The 20496-nt window shown below is 37.9% G+C and overlaps 1 protein-coding gene and 1 long non-coding RNA gene across 2 annotated transcripts in view; one reads left to right on the forward strand and one right to left on the reverse strand.

Moving 5' to 3' along the window:
- The window catches only part of LOC102807562 (uncharacterized), a 28690-nt gene extending 9374 nt beyond the window's left edge, over window positions 1-19316 (forward strand). Inside the window, exons 2-3 of the mRNA XM_085506458.1 lie at window positions 16754-16945; window positions 18099-19316. Of these exons, the coding sequence (XP_085362584.1) occupies window positions 16762-16945; window positions 18099-18268 (354 nt within the window). The 5' untranslated portion in view covers window positions 16754-16761 and the 3' untranslated portion in view covers window positions 18269-19316. The remainder of the gene's footprint in view (window positions 1-16753; window positions 16946-18098) is intronic.
- Window positions 947-1785, reverse strand: LOC146735583 (uncharacterized). The gene is made up of 2 exons (XR_014931121.1): window positions 1616-1785; window positions 947-1120 (listed from the first exon to the last, which is right to left on the reverse strand). It is a non-coding gene; the product is annotated as an uncharacterized LOC146735583 (long non-coding RNA).
- Window positions 19317-20496: the final 1180 nt, after the last annotated feature.

A 20496-nucleotide genomic window follows, 5' to 3' on the forward strand; every position in this document is an offset into this window, starting at 1 on the left:
TGCCAAAGTTGTCGTAAAATATCCTAATTCGTAAAATGCGTCCATGTATTTAACATTTTTGCAGTGGCACATCCTGTCGCCAGTTGTCTGGTGATGTAATTCCCTGACCTATGACCTCTACAAGTGTTTGAACAGATGCGCATCGGCAGTCGGCACTTAATTGTTATGGCTATAATAATAACACCCTTATAAATACCGATAAATCGAACCACGCGCTCTCCATAAAACTCCTTCTGCTACAGTTTAACGGTTCTATCGAGTTTTGAAAACACGGGTCACGCGCAATGCAACGTCAGTGCAAAGTGCGAAGTTACATACAATATTGTACCTGAATGGCTTCCCAGCTCTGACATCTAACAGTCAGACCAACCAGAGAGCAGCTTGTTTGATTGCTTTATTTACATACCTTCTGCACCCCCCCCCCATGCTACTGTTAAGGATTTGAACGAACAGCTTTACGCGAGAAATGACGAGTAAGTAAAATAACACCTGTTCATTAAAAGTGACCATACACTATAAAGACAATTCTTAACATCGCATGATTTGCCATAAAAAGAAAAAAAAATGCTACTACGACTGCCCAAATATGGGCATCTAGCACCGAGGTCACTAAAAGTTCCAATCTGATTAAAATCTGATGTAGTGTACGGGCTTTAATTATTTTGGCTATAAACTTATTTTAATTTTATTTTTTATTACTTTTGTTATTAATGCCCTTTTATTTTATTATTTTACTTTGATTTTGTGATTTTTTTTAAATTCTGCCCTCCCTACATCTGATCCGACGCCTATGTAAGTCCCGTTCAAATCTCGCGTAAGTAACAGCCAATCACAGCCCCCCTTTTATACAGGCTGTCGGTTGCTTACTTTTCAGTGTAGCGATACTCTACGGGCAATCTTTCTGTACATTATATTTTGCCCACTTGAATAAACCATTAATAGAAAATTGCTAGTATATTTTTATTTGCAAAAGAAATTCCTCAGCATTTTACAATTTTTGTCATTACATTGAATATTTTTTTCACTTCCAACAAATGTGTACACTTCCAGATACATCTTCGCCAGCCAAGGTTCGTTCCTTCAGTCATCGCTTCAATTTTACATCACTGAGCATAATTATCTAGAATGGAAGCAAAAAAATAAATAAATCGTAATGATTAGAACACTGTAAACAGCTATAGTAAACAATGCAAACTGATTTTAAATTGTATAACGGTCACCGGCCCACAGCATCGACGCAGACAATTGGAGCAAACAAATATTTCCTGATCAATTGCGATGTGTTCCAAATAAAAAATATTTTATTCCAGTTCAAATCAGCTCAATTACTTTAATAAAGAGTTATTGTATAATGTACAAAATGTTGATACAATTTGATGAATATTTACAGCTACGGCTTCAATACCGTAGACGATGTTGGCCCGATCTTCAACAAAACATCACCTGTCTCCAGGGCAGGCGACTGGAAAAAGACACTGGTGTTCGGTCGAAACGGTGGAAACAAAATCGTCACTCCCAGAATAACTATGCAAAATAATGATCTAAAGTCGAATCATTCGAGCCACAATATTAACATAAAAATTACTTTAGTTGCATTTGACAATAATAAACTTACCGTAAAGCCGTGTTATTCTCAATCGCTAACGTCGGTATAATCCGCCATTTTATTTGAGTGTTTGCCACCCGACTCCGCCCGGTGACGTCATCATGTGCGCTATAGAAGGAGGTCTGTGATTCGTTGACTAAAATCGTCGATAGTGGGTCTCGTTGAAATCTCGTTACATAGGCATCGGCTCAGATGTAGGTAGGGCGGAATTAAAAAACTCACAAAATCAAAATCAAAGTAAAATAATAAAATAAAATAAAATAAAAGGGCATTAATAACAAAAGTAATAAAAAATAAAATTAAAATAAGTTTATAGCCAAAATAATTAAAGCCCGTACACTACATCAGATTTTAATCAGATTGTAAAAGTTCAAGACTTTGCTGTCCATGGAACATGCAATACCACGACAGGAGAACGGCAGCTAAAGTGATACATATCTACTTCAGTATGAATCCCCGGGAATGCACTGTTCTACATCCTATATATATTAATGAAAAAAAAATAGTCTCAGTGGCCCGTGGAAAAGCCAGCCGTGGAAAAGCCTGTTTAATCGTTTTCTGAAATATCCAATAAGGCAACCTCTCTCATCATAGAGTCATCATAGAGCAGATATGTTGTAATTTATATATTTGTAAGGAATACTTGCGTTTTGGTTGAGTAGTTCTCTTTTATATGTCTATATATATTTTCTTCCCGGCAAATCACGTGTGCATGATCACACAGACAGCCTCTCTCACGTGTGACATCAGGCGAATACCGGCTTCTTTGGTGGGGTGGGGTGGGGTGGGGTGGCTGATACACTATAGCGATGTGTGATACTACTAAATAACATGTAAATATAGGGATCACTAATAATAATTCCAAGAAACGAGTCATGTAAAAACTGATTATTATTTTTATTTTCCCGTCCTCGGTCTATGTGACCGAGTTTACATTAACAAGGTTGATTATTCGGTTTGTTGGGCTTTTCCGCCAATAACACGCCAATTTTCATTCTGCCATAACGCATTCATCCTATCCATGACAACCACAAAATAGATACGTAACCCATTGTGTACTTCGAAAATCGAACACTCGATAGCCCATCAAAAATAACAACTGGTAAATTCGTAAATTTTTGTTTCAAATTGTGTTCAAAGTCGGGCAATTGTCTTAACATTACTTGAATCTACGTATCATATAATATATTTTTTTGAGTTATTTTTTCAGTTATGCATTACTTGACGCCATTTGTATTTTGGATCAAAATAAAACTGTAATGTTCATTCATAGTCTACACAGTCTAGGAGTCAATAAACTTGGCCGTATAAGTTCGTTTATATAAACATAAACCTCGACGACAACATTATTTGTGGAAAACACTCAGCTATTGTAGATCAATTAGTGCTACCGCGACTGGTACTTCAAGTTTAAGTCGCGAGCATGGCTTCTCGGTGTTTGTGTCAGGTGATAGTGTGGTCGGAGCGTAGTCGCATTATTGTTTGGTCATTTCCTTTAAACGTTTGAAAAAAAAAGAAATATAAGAAATAATGTATACTGATAAACCGAATAACCAATATGATTGTACCGTATGTCGCATGGGTGTAATTTAATAACGCTTCCGTGCGCTTCCGGTATATGAAAACGCGCGTGTAGAAACATGTGCTAATGCGATGAAGGCATTTATTGTAGTTATGTGAGGCAGAATTAATATCGAAAGTGCGTGGAGGTTCAAGGTTTACTTCGGGTCACGATCTTACATAAATTGAATATATCCACTAGTTCTAGGCCGTGGTACAGGCGAATACATCTAAGTAAAAAAAAAACGATGGGTTTACGGTACAGAACCGCTGTACCATTCACTTCATCAACTGAAGATAGCCTGCCAAAAACGACGAAACGCCCTACGCGCTATGCGTTGACACGCACCATACTCGGATGTGGCGGGGTGCGATGTCACGTTGGCGCCGACTGGGCGTACTCTACAGCAGCATATGTCGCTACGAAATCCCATAATTTTTTTTTTCGAAAACTGCACGAACGAAAACGATTTTTGTTTGCATAAGTTAATACTTGTGTAAATAAATTATTTTTTTTAAAAACTTATTTAAAATGTGCCACACTCGTAAACCCAAAGAGAAACGTGTTTTATTTCACTAATTCTGATTTATTAGTGTAATGAACAATTGTTCTATAGTTATTATGAATTAGGTTAAATATTCGCCCAAAGAAATGTAAGGCAATTTTTTTATGTTTTGTAAAGATGTGATGTTATTTTAATAAAATTAAACTATTGGAAACTATTTCAAAATTGAAACGGTGAAAATCCTTGTAATTGATATTTTTGATTAGAAAAGTCGTAAATAATATAATAACCATAAGTCTCGATCTGTGAAAAAATGTTAGGGTTAAGGTTATTCAACTTTAATGAGAGTTGAGGTTTACTTAGCGCGTTATTCGAAACATAATTTAAAGAGGCGTGGGTCAGTGCTGCATTTGATTTAGTTGGTGATACTGGTGATTCCACCTGGAATATAAAATCGCGAGAATCACAACAATTAACGTTTGATTTCTAGTTCTCAATATATGCGTACTACAAAAACGTCACAGTCACGCAGGGTCACTCTCGCAACACTCTCCACGTAGCGCGAGAGACTCCAAGGTCGTCACACCGCGACACATTGCCACGCAGTCCCACAGTCGTCACACAGCGCCACAGTCATCACGCGGCGCCGTAATCGACACGCAGCGCCACAGTCGTCACGCGGCGCCCTAATCACCGTGCAGCGCCACAGTCGTCACGCGGCGCCCCAATCGCCACTCAACGCCACAGTCGTCACTTGTATTCTATAAGCGTTGTACACGGCGCGATGCAGCGACTATGGAACGACAATATATTTTTTTTTCTGTTTTATTGTTTGTTTTTGTTTTTTTGTTTTTTTTGTTTATTGCAAATTATACAGAATTGTTGTACCAGGTTAGTTGCTGGTTATGACTGATGCGATTGCAAACAGCGTGACTTGCAATAACCTAGATCTCCTTCTCGTTTCTATCAAATGAATGAACAGCGAGTTAAGGTAATACGATCTTCTTAATTCAGGTTGAATTAATTATGTATGAACACATTAGTGGGATAAGTGCTGTAACACTGGAGTTGCCGCAAGGTGACATAGCCCCCGTACAATTATCATGTTACAGATAACTATACTTTGACATAGCTGGTTTAGCATCTGATATTCAGACATCGCCGACTCAACTCAGTATTACGTACGAATAAATTGCTCTCACTCAAGGTTTGCAATCGTACACTTGATGCCCCCCAAAAAACTATTTTCTTTTAAAGAGGGCAATTTTTTTTTATTTTTTGTTGCGAGTTCGCGTTTCCGGTGATTTCCGGCACACGAACGACTTAAACATCCTCGATTATTGTACGATAAAATGAAGTTATTGAAAATATACTTAAAATTATAAATTTTAAACTATTCGCGAAAAAAAAAACGTACGAACCGGTGTGAGTGTATGGTCTGTTAGCGAATGACTGACTGCCTGACTGGATGAATTAATGAATGTTTGTTCACATACTCGACTAATTACTTTGTATTTGATACCACTTTCTCGATCCTCGATTCAATAAGTAATTATTTTTTAAATGAGCAATAACAAACAGAAATGAATGAATGAATGAATTAATTAATTAATGAACAACGTAGTATAGTCCTGCATGGCAACTACGCATACGATTAATCATAATCGTGATCGATCATGTCACCATATGACCATCCACCCCCATACACCCACACTCTCTCCCTCTGCATCCAATATGTCTTAAGATTGTAGATCATGCGTCATATGGCTCCACCAATTTAAACGAATGACATCAATTGTTCATTTCACATGGTAATTCAAATAAATGGAAAAAAAGGCCGAACGTGTGTTGTGTAATGTACTCCGCTAGCTTTCCAGATAACGACACCGATATCACGTACGGCGCGATGCAGTTGGATATTAATTTGCGTAACTTCTTTTGCGTTCCGAGTGATACGGGACTTCAATGAATTTTCCCACAATCATCGACTCCATCCAAACAACGATTCAATGATCAAGAATTCGTTTTAGACCGAGCAGTGAATGATACGAAATCAATTAATAGTGAATACAGTCATTATTTTATCGGGATATCTCTATGCATAAATAAACACATTAAACGAATTCAATTATTGAGAATTCGGACCCTTGAGATACGGTGTATTTAACAAGACGGCATGAAACACGTCATACGGTCACTAACAAACAAGACTGCGGAACATCGGCTCTTTCGGTATTTACTAAAAATATTTTTTTTTTCATTTTGTGAAAAACAAGATTCAGTGACGAATTTGTTCTCATAATTGTGTCACCTTGGGATGTTTTGTACCACAGCGCCGCGTCACTCTCCGCGCGTAGGTTGAAACACAACTACGAATGTCGGAACGGTTAGTGATGTGTTATTTTCTTTTTAATGTTAAGGCAATTTTTCTGCCCAATTTTCGCTGAATTGCGAGACTACAGATTCATTTGTGCACATAATGACTGAGGATGTAACAAATTTGCAAGAAATTCAATTAGTGGTGGATTAGTGGGCGCCAAAAGAATTTTTCTGTCAGACAATGAATGGTGGTATTTCTGTGTTTATTAATTGCTCGGTGCGGCGTATTTGCCTAAAGGTGTTCACTCCCTTAAATAATACTCCCTATTTAAATGCGTTACAATTGTGTTTTTGTCTGTGTTCAGCAATCAGCACTATCAGAACACCTCTTACACACCGTGACATTCAAACCCCGTAAACACTGTCCCAACTACCGTACGCAAACATTGCCTCGAAGATCGACTCTGTAGATCTATAAAATGCAAATGATGGTGACGACATAGACTTGGGTAGCCAATGACGGTTGGGGATTTCACGGGAACCGTGACAGATGCGACTTATCACGAACTCAGTTCATGTCAACGTAGAGAAGAAATAGCCCTCATAAGCGATAGCGAGGCTTAGTTCCGGTGGACACCAATATTGTGAGGTCACAGTTCAACATGTGTTTTTATATGGGGTTCAAGGATGAACATTAATCTTGTTTCAAGTAATGACATATTTTAATTCGAGACGGGATAATGCAGAATAATGATATCGTCTCCATGGTAATTAGATTAGAACATGGTGGAAATTATATATGGTTATGAGTGTCACAATATTGAGAAGAAGTTATGCACAGTGCGAAACAAGGTTATAGCTAATAAATTACGTCCTTAAAAAGTATGAATAACAAAATCAGTCGGAATGAATTAAGGGAGAGTTGGCGTAGGCGGGAAAATAAACTATCATATTACAATATATAGTCACGCAGTTGCTTTCAATAATGTATGTCACTGTGTTTGTGTTTTTCAGTTCTTGAGAATTGCGTTTTGTAATTCGTTTCCGTGTTTCATTTAACCATTCCCTCGTGGAATTTTAGACGTTTTAATGATGTATATTTCTGTTTTTCCGTCGTGTCGGTGTTTTTCAGGCATTCACCAATCCGTCGAGATATTGCGACTGCCACATTGCTTCAATGATGGTGGGAGACATGTGATTTTTCGGGGAGATATCAAAAAGATTATATGGTAATATCAAAAGAATAGAAATTCTCACTCCCATATCATTGTATATAATAAACACCAAGTCACGATGATGCGGTTGGAGAAAAGACGTGTGTGTCTAGAGATGAAAAAAAAACGACAAAACAAATTCTGAAATAACAACTGGCGAATTAACAATATTATTATTGCATATTCGTGCTGAGTTGAAAAATTGCACGTACGAAAAAAAGTATTATCTTTTAACTGAGCATGTCGCATAATTGGGGGTTATCACTGTAGCCTCGTTATCAGTACAATGTACTTCACAATAGACGATATGTACCATACATTGTTGCGGTTCAGGCGTTGATTTGCATTCAGCAATGCGCGTACAGTGAATGTATGGTCTTCAGAAAGACATAAAGAAGCAAATATTACGTAAGAAACAAAACCTTTGTTAACCTCGTTCACATGGTCTAAAACATATCACATATACATTAGAAGACACTTACACTTGTTTATATGAACGACCGTGCCGTTCGGTTTTGATGTGCGCACGGCATGCCCGGTTAAAAATATGGCTGCGATTTTATCAGGGTTACACGGAACCATGTCGATGAGCAAACAATACCAAAGAAAAGAAAAACGTCGGCTAAGATTATTAGTTCATCTATTACTCATCTGCACCGCGCTGGATTCAAAGTATCTGTGCCACGGGGTGTTTTTGTCCAATCGCGTTAACATGTCTGCCATTTGTTTCATCATAATGTGTACCTGTAGTCTCTTTATTCTTCCTCCGAATATATTTAAAATTTCACGACATCTTCATTGAAGTGACCGCGAAAAATCAGTAATAACTGCAATCTTTTTGTGCTTATGTTCGAGAAGGGCGACCGTAATCATGGACCTACTGCGAACGAGCCAACAGGATATGACGTCATTGCGCAGAATACTTTGCCCACCAATGAATGTGAGCAACTGGGGGAGATTTAGTTAGTAGTACAAGTCATATACGTTTCCCGAATGTCACTATCATTAGTGAGCCAATGCGGACATACTCATACGATAGTGTCTGATTGGCTACTCAACTCCCTAACAAATAACAGTCAGATTAATCAGAGAGCAGCTTGTTTGTTGGCAGGTGCTCTCGACGTATTAAATTCGGCCTTACATATAAGCGTCGACTCGTCTAGCATTCGTAGGCATTGCGACGTGAAGTCTTTTTTTCTAGCTCCGGGGCTTTATTGATTGCGATACATAACCCTACGTGCTTCTTTAAATAGGATATTTATTACGTTAATTGGTTATATGACCTTTCGTTTTCGGAAGGTTCAAATATTCGAAGCCCGACCTCAAAAAGCAATAATTAACTGCGTTGTTTTTGTATGGCGATTTGGAGAAACAGCGGTGCCACTCTTAACAGTTAAGTCTTGAAATACAACAAAAACAATATTGGAAAATAGCTACCGTTTATGCTGGGTCATTGTGCTCATTGTTTTCTAAAACAAATATCGAGGCAAACCTCGCTCTCTGACTCATAAACTAATTATACAGTGATATCAGAGAAGAAACGATAAATTTAACTTGACCGGGTAGATTATTAGATGAAAAGTTCGATGACGTCATTGACAGAGAACATTAACTTGTCATTTTCTTATTAATTCAATCTTTATTCGCGTCGTTTCACACACTGCAGTGATTCCCTCGTTCCAGCTGATAAAGACAAATTCCAACGGAGCTCTCATGTAGGTTCATGACAACACCTGTTGTCTACCCGATGAGACATACGCGGACATTATCACGTGACTGATGTACTATGAATCATGGTACTGGCCACATTTTGTAGTGCAACTCACAAGTCATAAAGGCGGTGGTCGTTACACAGTGCGTGAGTTTGAATTTAGGTGTATTTCACACGTGTTGAATACGTCGCATAGCACCCGACTCGAGCAGAACGCGATGCGACCGACGACTGGACCGGTTTAAAGCGCGGGGGTTGTCGCGCTGCGCATGTGCAACATTTGTGTTGATAAACAGTGATTTTCCCACAATCCAATGCGCTCTTCAAATTGAAATCACAAGTATTAGGTTTGCCCTGGGCGAGACTTGCACTGAATACCGCCGGTGACTCCTTCGATACTTTTCAATCACCTAAAAATTACCTAATTAAAACTTGGAAATGTCTCAGTTTGTACTCGTTGATCTGCGCAACAGTCAAAGTCGCCATCTTTGTTTATATGAGACCCATATATCTCGCGCATGCGTGGTGCGACGACTACAGCCCTTTAAATTCCAATAACTCAGATTAGATTTTCTTTTACGGGCAGCGATACGTTTCAGCCAGTTTTGGTATCTAAAATGTGAAACGAAGAACTTTCGCCGACAACCAATAGGATAAGTTAATATATTGTTAATAAGTTGTTTGATGTATTCGTCTACTAATATACTCTATTTAATCTTTCCCTGAAATTTGATCACGGTACTAACGGTTCATCCAATTGTGAATCGAATGCCCAATGGACAAGTGAAACTGTCTCATCACAGCGCGGTGCTGAACGTATGTGGCTTCCAGTCACTTTAAAAAATTGTAGATTCAGATGTCTCTGTGACCCAGATGCCAGGAAGCCCATCAGGTTGTGTTCTTACACCGCTCTCGAGACCATCTTGCCAGAAGGATCGCTGAAGGATTCGCGCCTTCGTTCTAGTAGTAAAGTTGGGTTGCAGGTTCGGTCGTCCCGGTAGATATACGTAATAACAGCTCGGATCACGTCTTGGACTCTCTACGGAGACAAGGTTTCGAACTTTAACTTTAGAAACGCGAGTGGGCGAACCTTCGAGAGAATGAATGACGTATTTTAATTTAACAGTACTTGGAGGTGTTATAGTTCAGTATTTGAAAGATGGTACGCGTGAAATGGTGACACTTTTCGCGTTCGTAATGATGGCGTTATCATTTTCTAGTAGCAAAGCGTGGCTGGCCTTATTTCAATTGAGAGTTCTTTGCACGCGGTTAAAAATTCAGTTAACTTTTATATATACGGTACGAATCGCACATATGAGCAACACATACGAGTAAATGCCTTTTGGAGGCATTTGAATTATGAGCTCATTCAGTAAGTCGGCGTGCTTAGGAAAATGTTCGTGGTCGTGGGTAACACGCACTTGAAAATGTACACGTCACACGTGTTGTTAAACGTGTATCTATTAATAATAAGAGTTTCTAATTATGGGAAAAACAGAGCAAATGGTAACATAAAGTGACATATACATAGATTGACTAGCAGACTACAGGTGTCATATGGGTGGCCCGTTGCTTTTTTTTTTTTTGCGCGCGCTAATGTGAATTCACGATTGTTTCACAGTCCATTTCATTTCACCCACAGAAATAAGTACGGGGCTGTCTGCATACTGATGAATAATTCCACCATGACATCGCATATTTTACCTCGGACCTGTTTTGTGTGCAGTCGTCCGTTTGTATATCTCTAGATAGCGTAATCTACTGTCAATATTAACTTTGACGTATATGCCAATGACCAATGAAAACGAGTCAAAATATAAATTCAAAAACAATTTAGCACAATGAAGAATATAAAACTATACACAGTTTTCGATTGACCAACGCATGTTTTTTTTTGCGTCGCGCTCGGTGACTCGAAGTCTCGTACACTACGCGTGAAATAGTACGCGTGCTTTCACAAACTAAAAACGCGGTGCGTTGCGGCTGTGTTGGCCGTGGCGCTACGTGGCGACTGTGACGTTTCGAGGTTAATTATTTTTGCCAGAAGTACCAAATAATATTGTTGAAATGCACACAACACATGCAAATAGGTTTTATCTTTCGAGACACGCGCATTTAATAATTAGTTTTGAATTAGTGTGGTTGTAGCAGTCGATAACTGAGCCGTGCAACATTCATTTGAATGACGTTGACGGCTCTTGGGTCTATCTCCTTCGTTTAATGTTGACAACCGTGGTAACACTGTACATTGTCAAATGTAATTGCGATTGCGGTTTACACTACTAAGCATTGAGCAAACCGATCTCCTATGGAAAGACAACAACTTGCAATTAATCAGTTTGATGAGTCAGAGGGCCCCCAAGAGAGTCCAAGATCGATTAATGGGCTGGTTTTGCGTCAACACTGTGCAAGGATGAATCATCAACTACTTCGTACGGCACGACTCATTCCCATTCACTCAGAGAGTGCTTCTTTTCCGCTTGGCAAACGTATCTTTGATTCTGTTTTAAACGATTTTATATTTGTCTGAATCATCCTTTAGTTCGCTGTCGTGATTTGTACCTTACTGAAAAAATCACGATTCAGTTTATTTTAAAGGGCGGTGTTCGTCGCGCAGCGCGTGTTCGTGTTCATGCAAACAAACGTCGCTATGAGTCCCTTATCAAACAGGACGCGGCGTGATGACCACCGCCCTTTAAAATCAGGCGTGCTAGTATGTATGCACTCATGTCTTCGCCGATGGATGTACACGTGAAGACTCTTTGCGTAGTACACCATAGAATACAATTTTTTTTCGCGGTGTCTTCAACTGTAAATTTCAGTTATTTTTTTTGTGTGTGTGGCGACATCTTTACACTTTGCATGTATTTTTTTTTTCTTTCTGGTTGCAATTCTTTTTAAAATCAAATCTTTCGGCAACACCCATGATTTATAATGATCGATGGTAGACGCGTATACGCCAGTCCAATATTATTGTATCTTTGCTTTTTACACATTTTAAAGTTACCCTTGTTTAAATTGACTAAACTATTTTGAAAAGGTTACAACAAATTAAAAGAGAACAAAAAAGTCGCAGGGAAAAAACAGCTACTTGTAATTAGAAAACTATCATTACTTTTTAGCTCCGCTGTCGACTTTGTCGAGCGGAGCTTATCATATGAGTGATTGTCCGTCGTCGTCCGTCGTCCGTCGTCGTCGTCCGTCGTCCGTCGTCCGTCGTCCGTGTCAATGTTTTACTTTTTCGACTTCTTCTTGAAAACTACAAGCCTGAATGCTTTGATACTTGGTGTATATGTACCTTGGGTAGACCTCTCTTAGGTTTGTTCATTTCATGTTGATATCTTCAATTCTCAAATTTTGGTGAATATTTTTGTCATTTTTGGTAAAAAGTGATATTTTCGACTTCTTGTTAAAAACCGCAAGTGCAATTGCTTTGATATTACATATATAGGTACTACATGTGGACCTCTCTCAGATTTGTTCATTTTGTAATGATATCTTTAATTCTCTAATTTTGGTGAATATTTTTGTCATTTTTGGTAAAAAGTGATATTTTCGACTTCTTGTTAAAAACCGCAAGTGCAATTGCTTTGATATTACATATATAGATACTACATGTGGACATCTCTCAGATTTGTTCATTTTGTAATGATATCTTTAATTCTCTAATTTTGGTGAATACTTTTGTCATTTTTGGTAAAAAGTGATATTTTCGACTTCTTGTTAAAAACCGCAAGTGCAATTGCTTTGATATTACATGTATAGGTACTACATGTGGACCTCTCTCAGAATTGTTCATTTTGTAAGGATATCTTTAATTCTCTAATTTTGGTGAATATTTTTATCATTTTTGGTAAAAAGTGATATTTTCGACTTCTTGTTGAAAACCGCAAGTCCAATTGCTTTGATATTACATATATAGGTACTACATGTGGACCTCTCTCAGATTTGTTCATTTTGTGATGATATCTTCAATTCTCTAATTTTGGTGAATATTTTTGTAATTTTTGGTAAAAAGTGATATTTTCGACTTCTTGTTAAAAACCACAAGTCCGATTGCTTTGATATTACATATATAGGTACTACATGTGGACCTCTCTCAGATTTGTTCATTTTGTGATGATGTCTTCAATTCTCTAATTTTCGTGAATATTTTTGTAATTTTTGGTAAAAAGTGATATTTTCGACTTCTTGTTAAAAACCAATTGTTCAATTGCTTTGATATTACATATTGTTCATTTTCTGATGATGTCTTCAGTTCTTTAATTGAAATGTGCATTTCTAACAGTGGAGCTATCTCAGCCGATAGGCTGCTTGTTTAAATTACCCCCTCCTCGTCACACGGTCCGATAATAAAACCTTTCATGGTACGTGTCAGTTGAAATGCGCGCATCATTTTTTTTCTCATATCTATAGCTTCATGAAAAAACACAATATTTCAAAAAAAAAAAAATGAAAATAAAAACAAAACAAAAACGCAAAATTATTTTGTGAAACAGTTTTCTTTAATTTGGGCAAGATGGCAAATTCATATGTGTTGTCTCTTTCAATCGCACCGTCGTTATTTGCCTTATTTGCATTCTGCATGAAACCATGCAATGATTCAGGAGAGACAACATCGACATGGAAACCAAGTCTGGAACTGTCACCTGACATAGCACTATTTATGAGGGTATTGGGGTAAGGTGCTCTCTAGACAAGTGCAGCTGATTCTACGCAAACAATATGTGTCACTGGGACCCTACAACGTGTCAAGTATTTTATCATCATCGAGCCTATAGGTGAAGAATCTGTGTTATCTTTCACATCAAATCAACGCAATCGACGTCCAATTTACTGGCCCCGGTGCCCTCTATACCATTTCCCTTTATTGCCGCGTTCCTATGTCGCGTTCTAAGTGAAATAGTGACGTCATAGCACAAACCGGGTCACTGACCTCCAGTAAATAAACGCCCGAATACTATCAAACATATCATGCGAATGAGCTTGAATTTTGAAGCGGCGTTACATTGATTAAAGATTGTAATCTTTTTAGCGATATGGTGTGAAACGCAAGTTGATTTCGCAGCATTATTATATTGCAGTTACCTGGCTCTTTCAAGACGTGGTCACGTTGTCATGGTTAACCAATTACTACGCGCCTACATTTTTTTGATATTGAGAGTATTAGTGTAGTTGAATTGACCTCCTTTTAAAACTTTCAGAGTACTGCGATGTTTGATATTGAAATACTCACTCAATGGCCCTGTATTGCAATGAAGAGAGTTTGAAATCTTTTTCAATTTTTAAATTGTTGATTAACATCTATTATTAAGGGATAATCATGTTCATTTGATTCAAAATTAATAGATAAATTACATAAAAATACATAAAATGCGCAAAATATTGCACTATCATTTTTGTGTGAAAAGCTTGGCGTTAAAAATGCACGGCTAATAAAATAACTTAAAGGGCGGCAGTCGTCGCGCCGCGTCCTGTTCGATATGGAACTTATAGCGACGTATACAACGCGTGTAAAATACTTTGTTTTTTTTTACGTGAAATTCGAACACGGGCTGCGCGACGACCACCGCCCTTTAATACATTGCGCCCTGAAATGCACATTTGCATTTGCTGATTGTTCTATTGAATACTATAGACAAAACAAATTACAGTAAATAAAAGATAAAAAAGAAGTCTTATAAACACTTCACGCGCGCAAAATGAGAACAAATAATTTCACTCATTGAGCATCAACGTGACTGCCTGACCCGAAACTTCATATATGTAACAGGAAGTAGGTGAAAGGCAGTCCTTCGTTTATTTTTGTTCGAGGTGAAAGTTTATGTTATATAGATTATAGCCGGCGGCAAAATCCGTGATTTACACACAGATCTTTACTTCTTTGAAAGAAGGGTTCATGTACGTCATATTAAAAAAAAATAACGAGATAGTGAGTCCCGGGAGATACATTCAATCGCGTAGGATTGCGAGTCTCGCGAGAATACAAAAGCTGTGATTTTATATCATTTTATGATGACTGGGGTTTTCTGGCAAATGTCGCAGATGTGTTAGACGCTGTGTGCATATTTTTTTGTATAGTAACATGTCATCAGCGTAAAACAAAACCGTTGCATATACTGTACATGGTGGAGCCGTGAATTTAAAGCGCGCTGTGTCCTGTTCGATATGGGACTCATAGCGACGTATACAACGCGTGTAAAATACATTGTTTATTTACATGAAATTCGAACACGCGCTGCGCGATGACTACTGCGCTTTATATGTTCTTGTACAATGTAACAGTCACACAGGTGAGTGGCGAAGATGCTTGTGCGCGACTGACTACGGAACTATGAATTGCGTGTTATAACTAGTTTGCAACACTAACGCTGCTGTAACCATAACAACAACACTTAAAATCCTAATAAATTTGTATAATCCTTACTTTTCCATCTCAGTTGCAATCAGTTCAAAAATCCAAATCTTTGTTAGAGGGGCGGAAACCGTGACTGTTTCCCATTAATTAGAACAAGCTTTACTCACGTGGTTGTTTACGTAGTCACGTCATCGACGTGTTGGTGTAACGAGAATTTGAGTGTGTTTCCAGCGAAAAAAAAAATATATCGAATGCTGCTATTGAGTTCAATGAACTAATGAAGTCAGGCATCATTATGGATTCATTATTCAATATTGCTGATATAGTTGGTGGTCAAAGAAAAGAAAGTCATTTTAGATTGAAGCCACTGTGACGTTAATTATGTTCATGGTATGAAATGTACAACTGAATCTGAACAGATAGTTATTGCCAAGTGTATATTACAACCAAGCGCGACAGCAGCTGTATTCACGCGTAGCGTATCGTTTGCTTCAATTCCCATTATCAAATTGGCGACGCCACAATTCGAAATAAACTCAGGTAGTCGGGTTTATTCCCTCGATATTAAAAAAAAATACACATGCAAATAACATCACACTTTATTTATAACGCGTTCTGTATAGTGTATCTTCGTCGATACCGATATTGTATAGTATTGTAAGTGTTGTATTGTCGCTATATTGTATCCGTAAACCAATATATTTAATGTGAGTCACGGATGCCACATAGTGTCGGGCAAATACACGAACAGTACAGCTGGCGGGGGAATCATTTGGAGACGGGGGAATTGCTGACGACGCCTCGACAAATCAACACTGCCGCTTACACACGGAACGCACACACGGAAACGATCATATGACGGTCACAAAGAACACTCGGCAGTCGGCTGGTCGATCTGATCTAATTTCCGTCTCCGTCTAGCAAACACTAATCGAAATATGTTTAATAACGGAACCGACAACTTGGTGGCATTTGAAATGAACACAGTATTACAGTCGCGCCGCCGTAAATGCGATTCACTGACGTGATTAACTAATGAGATCGTCTCAATTAATGTTGATATCTATGGCTACAGGAACTTATTTAAATATATTTTGTCTGACGTATTGTGACGTCACCCAATTACAAATTCATTCAATAACTGTATATGTCCTAATTATACCAATAATATCTCGTCAACATTCAGACCAGATACAAATCAATTAGTATAAGTAAAGTAATTAGTAATCAATCGTTTAGTTTAGTTTTTCAGACCATGACATATTTAGATTCAAATAAAGCTTTAAGGGTAATCTCATAATTCGAATTATATGATGGAGTGACTTTCACTATCTAATTGTAAGCGAAATGTTATCTCAGCCTATCATTGTTTTTGTTTTTTATTGTGGAGGTAACGCCGAAGACGCTGATATATGTGACACAGCGCCACCATGCGATTATATCTATTGACCTGTTTGTTTTTATACAATTCTATTGCAGAAGTAATCATGGATGCACATCAGATTATTTTCATCGCCATGGTGACATTCTTGTCTATTGCTGGTTGCTATGGACGACCGAGTGGCTCAGTGGATGACGTTTTAACAGGATGTAAAAGAAAGCTGTTACTGGTAGATCAGATATGCGCTGGTTGCTATGCGCCCCCTGACATAATAAATAACGTTAACTTTGGTAAGTATCATAGCAACGGAATCAAAGAGGCGGAGGCGAACATTAGAGACACTAGCATCGAGGCTGCCGTTGGAAATTTTAATCCCGGTTTTCACGTTCTGCCGAGATCTAGGCTACCGTCAATGCTTTTTAAATGTACAACACTAACTTGTATACCTCCAATGAAACTATTTGGACACGAACATGAATCTGGTGTAGTGAAATTCGAATATATACACTGCCTATTTGCCGATGATGCTCGGTATGTTTGTTAAGTGTGCCGTAGCTTTCAGTCAGTGTGAGGTACAAAGGATGTTGATATATTTATCCAGCCGATATTTTAAGGGAATTAATGTCATATCCCCATTTTGTAAAGAGGTATTACATATGTAAAATGTTGTTATAATTATGAAATATTTTTAATTGTGACCAAAATGACATTGTTTTTTGGGAACATATTTTTGGATCATATCGAGCTAAAATTTCATAACAGTATACTGCGTTCGTTCTTGTTACCATGTTCCAATAATTGTACATGACAAGAAAATGAACGTTCTCGTGCGATTAATAACCGACTTTCTCGTAAATTGTGAGTAAGCTTTTTTCTGAATTTTTAATTTTAATTTTAAAACGAGATGGTTAGCATGTGTGGTAAATTATATTTTTTTGATATTTTTAATTAATGACGATCCGGTCATTTTCGGCGACCACTATTTCACAATCGAATGTTAGAACACTATTTCTAGTTCGACATTGTACGCTGATTTGTACGCTGTTTTCTATTCTAAATACTATTCACATAGCGTATTTGACTTGCCAGACGGCATAAACATTTACCAAATATTTTGTGCAGTATTATTCACCTGATAGTTCACCCCCAAATGTTCATTTATTAAAGTGGTGAACGCAAATTGTCTGAATATTTATTAGTGGCATTCGGGGTTTTGAGATGAACTGCCTTCACCCTATTGGTCAGATTTGTATTGGAATGGACCGCCCGGAAAGCGCGCCAATGTTTGTTCGTTGGTCTTCGGCTAATAATTTAGGTGGCCCACCTAAAATAACGTTTCTTTTGTAACTTCAAATATTTCTCATAGTAATCCATATATATTATTTTAAATATTTACAAAGTGGGAATGCAACTTTAACATAACTCACTCTTTTTCCCCCGTAGACTTAACAGGCAAAGGACCTGGATACGAAGAGGAGATCGTCAAGAACCAAATTAAGGAAGCCTGCTGTAAGGAGTACTGCCCCCTCCCAAAGATCATAGAGTTTTGTTGTGACGAAAGACAACAGGAATTTCACCAATTTATGTCGTCATTTGCTTCCACCGAGGAGTAACTTTTGTCGCAGGAGTATAGCTTGTACTGTCAATGCTTTACATTAAATAGACTGTATTTTCTGGAATATCCCAAAAGCACGTCATTCCGCCAACAACATTCCGACAAAGCAGATGTTGCAATATTTATCTATGCTACGCCATGTTGTTGACGTCACTTCCTGTCAAGTAACAAGATGAAATGATATCACATCCTGTTAACACGCCATTTTGTATTGTTATTTACTTAAACATTTGTTATGGCACTATCTTGTCACTGTATTAGTAAGTTATTGGTCTGTTTTGTGAATCGTGAGTAATGGATATGATAGTTTTGGTATCACTCACCGGGACCAAATCAAACAGGTCTCAACAGATAGTCGAGGCACTGCTAGATGACGAAGTGTGACGAAATGCTCAGTTTGGCGGATATACTAGTAACTAAACCAATGTAATTATTGTTAATGTAATCGTAAACATGGAAGTCGCCATTTTGAATTGTGTTGCTGTGTACCCAAACATATTGCATTGATTAATGTAGTTACACCCAACATCATTGAGCCGGCGCCCGCTAAACACATCGGTTACAAGGGATGATGACGTAATATAATTGTATTCTTTGTATTTATTCAGTACAATCGTGCCAATTTCTTTTATGGGGGCAGCTCTCACCTAGGACCTTTACATATCATGCATTCTGTTAGCTAAGGTTCTCTGACGACGTTCAGATTATAAGGAAGTTTTGAATATATCAATCTGTATTTATTTTAAGAAATCGTTGTTGGACGAGCCTGATTCACAAATTTGCCGTGAGGTCACTGCACGAATGCTTCTCGGTTCAAGTATACGTTTAACGAAATACCATTTCAGTTGTGGCCATGGTTACACGACACAATTTGGCGCCAAGGGCGGCAAACCACACAATATCATAACGATCATTTGACCGTACTTGTGTAATAAGCTGTTTCGCACAGATACGTATTTATGTACATATTGCCTTTAATAGTATTTTTGTGTAAATTATTTATGTTTGTTTGTTTGTTAATAAACTCGTACCATTGCAATGTGTAACAGCTGTATGTCAATGACGTCACATTGGGGAGTATGTTCTATTCAGTTCACCACAATTTTGACAACCAATCACAATCAAATCTATAGTAATACATTCTGAACTAATTCCGGATTGTAAACGAAAATCAGTTTGATTTGAAATTGTTTGTGCATGTGAGGAGGGGGGGATTCTCAAAGCGAACTTTCTTTCGAACGTATTTTTGCTTTGGCTGAGGAACGTGAATGTGTTCAACGATTCACAAATTATAGCTCCCTCCTCCCCAGCTACAGAGGTGCTGTTCACAATGAAATCACTGAGGTTAGGTAGACAAATATATATATAAATTGCCGAAACATACGAATAGAGTAGAAATAGAATAGAAATCTGTGGCATTGTTTAAAAATATCATGATTATATGTATAGTTTTCTTGAGATATTTAACATCAAAAACGTCGCAGCTGCGTTCTTCCATCATGAGTTCGTAAGACGGTTTCAACTTGAATTTGTCAGATCATATATTGATAAGAAAATACTTTGACGAGTTTTGACTGTTTAATATAATATGCGACCGCACTGATTGTCATGCCGGGAACTTGTCGTACGGCGATAACAAAAATGGATCAGTACGTGTCTCGAGGAAAAACGCACTAAGTATCTCACATGGGACTTCATTACAATTTGACCGTAATACCCAGCATGCACGTCGTTGCATTTCTCTCTTGCCCTACCTGTGACAACAGATGTTCGTCCTTCTCATCAGTAACACAAAAACGCAACAACACTGTGTTTTTTTTTAAAAAAAACAAAACAAAAAAAACATGTGTAGTTTATTTCTGTCTTAGCAGCTGTTACTTAGGCAACCTCTTCACAGGAAAGTTATTTTTAGCTCAATTTAGCGCCACTTATGATTTCAATTTCCTGTCGTCAACCATTCGCAATCAATTCACGTGATTTGCTTGTAGCGAGTTTGGTCATAATATTTGACGTCAGTGTACCCGTGTCCGTGCGCGATCAGTAAAATTGTCACCATTTGAAGATTTTCTCGTGAAAATATATAGAGGGATGTACAATTCAGATGGACGTCATTGTCATATAAAATAAGCTTCACTTAAAGAGCGATACTTAGTATATGAGTTCTCTCCAAAATGTAGTATGGCTATGCTGTGTCTTCCGTTCCGGAAAGGATTTTTTGAAGCAAGA

This window comes from Saccoglossus kowalevskii, chromosome 12 (assembly GCF_978046115.1).
Source record: "Saccoglossus kowalevskii chromosome 12, keSacKowa6.1, whole genome shotgun sequence".
In the NCBI taxonomy this organism is placed as follows: domain Eukaryota; kingdom Metazoa; phylum Hemichordata; class Enteropneusta; family Harrimaniidae; genus Saccoglossus; species Saccoglossus kowalevskii.